The 7,227-nt window shown below is 46.0% G+C and overlaps 1 protein-coding gene across 5 annotated transcripts in view; it reads right to left on the bottom strand.

Annotated features, from left to right (window-relative positions):
- Nucleotides 1-217: 217 nt before the first annotated feature.
- klhl3 (kelch-like family member 3) overlaps nucleotides 218-7,227 on the bottom strand; it is a 38,743-nt gene continuing 31,733 nt past the window's right edge. For all 5 annotated transcript variants that reach the window (XM_042340077.1, XM_042340076.1, XM_042340078.1 and 2 more), the window contains 6 exons: nucleotides 6,840-7,037; nucleotides 5,494-5,595; nucleotides 3,423-3,551; nucleotides 2,677-2,817; nucleotides 2,427-2,570; nucleotides 218-1,487 (listed from right to left, as the gene is read on the bottom strand). In XM_042340077.1, coding sequence (XP_042196011.1) covers nucleotides 1,459-1,487; nucleotides 2,427-2,570; nucleotides 2,677-2,817; nucleotides 3,423-3,551; nucleotides 5,494-5,595; nucleotides 6,840-7,037 — 743 coding nt within the window. In that variant the 3' untranslated portion in view covers nucleotides 218-1,458. The remainder of the gene's footprint in view (nucleotides 1,488-2,426; nucleotides 2,571-2,676; nucleotides 2,818-3,422; nucleotides 3,552-5,493; nucleotides 5,596-6,839; nucleotides 7,038-7,227) is intronic.

Genomic DNA, 7,227 nt, shown 5'->3' with positions numbered 1-7,227 from the left:
TTTTCATGTTAACACGAGAGTATGTTATCTTAATCCCTCACAGGACACAGTACTGTTTCAGTTTAAAAGTTTTTTTTAAAAAAAATCCTAGTTTCTCCAGGACGTCGCTGGGCGCAATTGACTGCCACGTTTGGGCCACAAAACACACAGTCGCTACACGTTACGGTGTAACCCGCGAAGCGCTTTGAGACGTCTCGACGACGTGATAAGGCGCTGTATCAAATGCGATGATTATTAGAATTAGTATTATTATTGTTAATAATCCAGTTGATCTCAACTTCCTGCACATCAAATGCAGAGCAAACACTTGCCGGTCAGATCCGTCTCAGGTGAACGACCCTTGAAAAGGGTGGGGGTCGTTTTTGAGGTTCAGTCGGAAAATTTTAGTTTACATAAAAAAGGAGCGAGAAACGCTGACTTGTCGAGGCGGCCAATCAATTGGTCGAGTCAGTCGATGGCAATTAATGAACGGCAATGCTTCAATCCTCGGTGAGAAGCCAAGGCGTTCTGGTGAGGTTCTGCTTTGCTGTGAATCGAGCTGATATCACTGTAGAAATGAGGCTGCCGTGTGCTGAGGACCAGGAACCTCGAACTACACGAAAAGGAATGGTTGCAGCACCTACCGCAAGAAGTGTTTGCAACTGGAAATTCCTGCCCGTCTGTTAAAATAAAGAGCAACAGACAGCCAGAGCCAGACAGCAGCCAGCCACGGGCTCGGTAGACAAGAGGTGACTTTTTACACACGCCCTCCAGCAGCTTATCTGAACACGTACATGATGACGAGTGACTTTCCCGTCCATTCGTCACGGAGAAGGCATGCGTGTGTACGTGCTGGCTACCCCTCACACACCGGCTGACCGGGTAGCGAGCCAGCCAGCCAGCCAGCCAGCCACGCTGTCTGATGTTCCCGAAAGGAATTGTGCTATGAACACGGCAGCTCGCTGGACTTCAGCAGATACACCACCGTGTGCGTCGATCTGATATGTAACAGCGGTAATTCACATTCGCTCGGTCTCTCTCTTTCTCTCGCTCTCTCTTTTCAGTCGGTGATGGTTGCCACTCAATAATAACTGGCGTGTCAGATTCCTGGGCAAGAACCAGCTCCGACATACACCCCTCCATCGCCTGCTCTCTCTCTCTCTCTCTCTCTCTCTGATGGTCCTGCCTCACTCTCAGTGAACAAGAGAGCCTTTCCTCATCCTCATATACTCTTCAATTAGTGCTTGATTTTTTTTTTCTCTCTCTCTCTCTGTCTTTTTTTATATATACATATAAAAAAATGCATGTGGTAGTGCCGGTATCAATCCGGCAGGGTAACTGCCGAGCTGTTAACTCTCCCCAATAGCCTTGCAGTCGAGGAGTATAAATAATTAAAAACCTAGGGTCGACCTTCAGCAGAATGAATGCTCGACGGTTTTTCGCTGCAGATTAATGTCCATCTGTAGCTGATGTGTCTGGTCATAGTGGTTTGTCGATCACTGCAACGCCTAACAGGAGCAAGAAAAACACACACAGGTTCACTTAGAATAACGGTAGTCCTTGCATTCGATGCAGTGCCTTATCACACCTTCAAGACGTCTCAAAGCGCTTCACGGGATATATTGTAAAGTGTAGTAGCTGTGTGTTTTGTGGGCAAAATTATGAATTATTAATAATTATCAATTATTACTAGAATTTGAGGGGAAGGGGGGGTTGTATAATTAGTCTGATTTTAATTATTTGCTTGTGCAATCTTACTGCAAACATAAAGGTCTTGCCTTCTAAACAGCCTGGTAACAAAGTGCCTCAGAGAAACATTGCAATTGGCCTGAAGCCAGCGCAGTATCCCAGTCTTTGATCGCCTGAAGGTGGAGTCGTTTCTGTCACGGTGTTTGCAGTACATGATGAGTTTAGTCCAGGCGTGTTCTGGCACACGGGCAGGGCAGCTGTGCGGGTGTGAATGGGGAGAGCAAACAGGGACCACTCTGTATCCTGAGCTCAGGAACCTGGCACCGATTCAGAGCCGAATGTGAATGGAACATGTGTTATTGCAGACGGATTCAAAGGTTTAGTTGTGGAGGTTTAGAGTAACAGCTGATAAAAGTGTCACCCATCTCCCCAAAACCGTCATCAGAGCAGACAAATTGAAGGACAAACTGCAATTGTAATTGCAGTCCTGGGCAAAGGTTTTTATGTATAAATCAAAAGGAAAACTATCCATACAAAATAAAACAGTAACTGGTGGGGGCAGGAAGCTTGCCAGACAAGCGCTCTCAACAGCAAGCTACGTGGGGTTTAGCTGGTTAAATTATTGGTTTGTTTCACCCACAAACTCCACAGTCACTCCACTTTACAGTGTATCCTGTGAAGCGCTTTTGAGACGTCTCGAAGACGGTCGAGGGTTTGGCATCAAATCGACGGTTGCACATGTTCGGCCCAGGCTTTACCTGCGTAGCTTCTCCCAGTGCTCATATTGGTTGGTAGCAGCGCCCACTTGTCGGTGACAGGATTGTAGAACTCCACAGAAGCCAGATTACAGGAGCCGTCATCCCCTCCGACTACGTACAGAAGTCCGTTGACAGAACACACGCCTGCAGGACAAGAGCAGCGCAAACGTATTGCCGTCAGTGTCAGTCAACAACAAAACTTACACGTCTACAGCGCCCTTCACGCGGGGCGGCGTCCCAGAGCGCTTACCAGCATTCCTCCGACACATGTTCATATCCGCCACCTGTCTCCAAGCGTTGGAGGACGGCTCATACACCTCAACACTCTTCCTCACCAAAGGTCCATCGTGGCCGCCTGTTGCGTACAGCTGGCCATTCAACACACCCACCCCTGCACAACAACAACAACAACAACATCATAAGAGCCGTTCACCTTGGGAAAGGACACGAGCTGCAAAAGTTCTGGACAGTCCAGCTCTATGTGAAGGGAAGAGTTGGGCAGTTTGTCAAGCAGAGCGGAGAGTAATTCCAAGCGTATAAATAGAGACGATGGAAACATTTCCATTTGTTTGTTGAATACGAGGGCAACCTTCAGATCTGCGATTGGGCAGCACTTTCAGGGAGAAAATTTAACGTTGGGGCTTAAGTCCAATCCTATCCTCATCCCTACATCCACTTTTATACTTTCCGTAATATCGTAATAATAATTAGAATAATAATCCTTGCATTTGATACAGCGACTATCACGTCTTCGAGACGCCTCAAAGCGCTTCACAGGATACGCCGCGCAGTGAATTGACTGTGTATTTTGTGGGCGAAAACTACATACAACAACAACAACAACAAGATACACAGGCAAATACACTCTTAACACTGAAGCGAGGTTTTGGCAATGAAACAAAAACCTGCGGCCGGTCTTTAAAAAGGAAACGGATACGAAGAGGGTTTTTAACAAGGGTTTTCGACGAGAGGTCTCCACAGCAAAAGCAACCCGACCTGCTCCACTGCGACGGGTGCTCATGTCCGAGACGTACGTCCACTCGTTGCTGACGGGGTTGTAGGCTTCGACGGTGCTCAGACATTGTCGTGAAGCTCCATCATAGCCACCTACTGCATACAACCTGCCTGAGGGAGACACAGCATCCATCAACAATCTGTACAACCACCACCACCACCACAACTTGTGTTTATAACAGGCCCTTCGCGTGGAGTGGGGACTCAGAGCACTTGGATACCGTCAAACACAACACCATTACTCGTTTTACTTTGCCAGTAGTGAACGTGCTCAACATCTGCCATTTGCTTTGCGTTAGGAGAAAAAGAACGTAAGAATTTCCTGGCGAAAGTAGACCGAGGTCCATCTAGTTCTCCTTCCACCGTCCTGGCAGTCACTTGACATGTCGTGTCCCAGACTATACGCTGTATCCCCCAGGTATTATTTTCTAGCAGAAATCTAGCGAATTTGTTCTTGAAACAAACAACATTTTCTGCTTCCACCGTCTTGTCTGTCTCCCCAGGGAGCCTGTTCCATTAGAATAATAAAAATAATAACAACAATAATCCTTGCATTTGATATAGCGCCTTATCACGTCCTTGAGACGTCTCAAAGCGCTTCACAGGATACACAGCCAATTGCGCGCAGCAGTGTCCCACAAACAGTCGTGGATTGAGCGATCATATTATTTTTTTTTGAAGGAATTATTACCCCAGGAAAAGCGATCCACCAATTGACAAACAACCGGGTTCCTATTTACTGCTGGGTGGACAGAGACGTGTGGAGTAAGGAAACTTGCCCAACGTTTCGCCCTCCCGCCCGGGAATCAAACCCAGCTCCTCTCGCTTGCGAGGCGAGTGCTCTAACCGCTGAGCTACAGGACTCCATATCGTTGAAACGTCTCAAAGCGCTTCGCAGAATATAGTGCAAAGTGAATCGACTGTATATTTTAGGGGCGAATTGAGGAAAATTATTCGGTGCTTCAATGAGCGGAACAAACCCAAACAAGTGTCACAGCATCAGGAAAGGCTCTCATTCAGACATGCTGGTGCAAACCACAAATACTCCGCTCAGGTCTAACACGAATTATCGTCAAACTCGTGTTTTATATTATTGCTGCGGCAAAAACACACAACACTTCAACAACAACAACAACTTGCACTTATATAGCGTCCTTTCACACGGGGTCGCCTCTCAGAGGGTGTATAGCATTCCACACCGTTGTGAAGGAGAGTTTGAGCTTTCCTGTGTGATCATGCCAGTCAGAAAACACTCGGAAACATCATCAACCAGAAACACACTCAACATGCACAGGGACAAGGGAAAAGTCCTCACGGCGACTTCCGAGACGTTAGGAGAATAGGGCCCCTAAAACAGGGTAAAGAAATCCACGTTTAAATAAAAGCGCCGTAAAATGTGCTGTGCAGTTAATTCCCCTTTTTCTTCCCCAACACGAGCTCAGTTTTTGTAAAGATTACTTTTGTTGTTTTTAATGAAGAGATATTCCAAATTTGTTACAAGACGTCTGTACAAATCAAGAGTAGGAATTGGTGCTCCAGGAATTGTTACTCTTTTCTTCCTCGATCCTTACAACAACGACAACTTGCATTTATATAAAGGATGGAGTGTCTCGGAGCTCAGAAAATATCAGGTTGAGCCCCACCCCACCCACCCCTCAAAGCAGTATCATGAGCCATTGGGCCTGAACAGGAGGCACAAAGCTGTTGATGTGAGTGTCTCCTGTGTTTTGCTTAGGGGGTAACAGCCCGTCTCAAACAGCTTTAGGCAAATGCTGGAAATCTGAGATAAAAACAGAAGTCGCTGTGAACGCTCAGCAGCTCAGGCAGCACCGATGGCGAGAGAGAGGGAAATGGGTTAACGTTTCAGGTCGATGACCTTTCGTCAGAACTGGGGGATGTTGGAGGCCGTTTGGACATCCCTTCCAACGTCTCCCAGTAGTTACCGCACTTTCCTCTCTCCGTAGATGCTGCCTGACCTGCTGCGCGTTGACAGCCACTTCCGTTTTTATCTCAAAAAGCTTCAGTTAAAACATTCGGCAACTTTTCCTCTTACCATCCACAACCCCAACACCAACACTGCTCCTCCGTGTATTCATCGGGGCCACAAAGAACCAGTCGTTGGTTTTGTAGTTATAAGCCTCGACTGATGATAATCCTGTTTAACGGAGAAACACATGAATATTTCATACGTCACAATAATAAATAAACAATAATAAATTGGTCACTCAATCCACGACTGTTTGTGGGTCACTGCTGTGCTCACTTGGCTGCCACGTTTCACCCACAGACTATACAGTCAATTCACTTTACAGAATATTTTGTGAAGCGCTTTGAGACATCTCAAAGACGTGATAATAATCCTTGCATTTTGATACAGTGCCTTATCACGTCTTCAAGACGTCTCAAAGCGCTTCACAGGATACACTGTAAAGTAAAGTGAATTGACTGTATATTTTGTGGGCGCAATGGAGAGAAAGACAGAAAGAGAGCAAGAGAGAGAGAGAGAGAGGAGGGCGGTCACATCGGTGATACAGGCATTACTCAGGAGATGGAGAGCTCTTTGCTTTAAAGCTCGTTCACTGTGTTTGTTCCCATTACAGAAACGTTTCACACTGAATAGGAAATGGATTTGTATCTCAGTAAAAGACTGTATTGTTCAGAGACGATGGGACCAGATTCTGCAGCCAATCCTTGTCTGTGCGAAAGAAACATGCAAATCTTTTATTTTTCACACAAAGGCAAACAGACACCCAAGACAACACTTCGCACTGTACAGAAGTCTCTTTGCTACAAGTGCTTTCTACTGTAATAATAAAGTAATCGTATGATTGTCCTGGTGTCCAGCTGGGGATTATTTCCACTGATTAACATCACTATCAACTTCACACATTTCTAACTCTAAACAGATGTAGTTTAAGATAACCATCAATAAATAGTATCACTCTGCAGGGGGCAACCTGAGGATGCAACGCCAAAGCATGTCCTAACTCAACGACCTTCAAGAATGAGTAAAAATACTGTAAGGTTTTTACATCATTTGGGTGGTTTATTTTGGTGGCTCCTCATTCAACTCAGGAACTTAAATAATAATAATAAATAATAATAATAATAACTCTTCCATGTGATATAATCCTTTCACGTCGGGAGGATGTCTCAAAGCACTCCACGAGATTTTGTCTTGTGGACGTCTCAAAGCGCTTCACAGAATATACCGTAAAGCGAATTGACTGTGTGTTTTGTGGGCGAAACGCGGCAGCCGATTTGCTCACAGCAGCGTCCCCACAAACAGCCGTGGATCGAAGTGACCAAATCATTATTATTATTTTTAAGGTCATCATTTTAAGGAGCGGCAGAGGCCGATGGTGATGATAAAGGCATTTAATGGAGAACGCTGGGTACCTGTGCTCCCATCAAATCCACCCACTGCGTAGAGCAGTTCATTCAGCACAGCTGCTCCCAGAGTGCTGCGTCTCTCCTGCATACTGGCGATAGCTAACCACTGGTCTTTAACTGCATCGTAAACATCCACGGTTCGCACTCTCAGTGATCCGTTGAAACCACCGACGGCATAAACATGCCCGCTCATATACACAACCCCTGCAGAGAGAGCGAGAAAGAGAGAGAGTGGTGGGGGCGGGGAGAGAGAAACAGTACAGTCAATACCCCGTCAAATATCCTGGCATTTGATTAGATTTTCAACCTTACTCCAGACGCCTCTGTTTACTTAGCAATTGGCAGATCGCTTTCCAGGGGGTAATAATCTAACCATCACAACCAAAAACAGATA

This window comes from Callorhinchus milii, unplaced genomic scaffold (assembly GCF_018977255.1).
Source record: "Callorhinchus milii isolate IMCB2004 unplaced genomic scaffold, IMCB_Cmil_1.0 Scaffold13, whole genome shotgun sequence".
NCBI classification, from domain to species: domain Eukaryota; kingdom Metazoa; phylum Chordata; class Chondrichthyes; order Chimaeriformes; family Callorhinchidae; genus Callorhinchus; species Callorhinchus milii.
The sequence above is the reverse complement of the archived record's forward strand: the minus strand, read 5'-3'. Positions and strand labels throughout refer to the sequence as shown.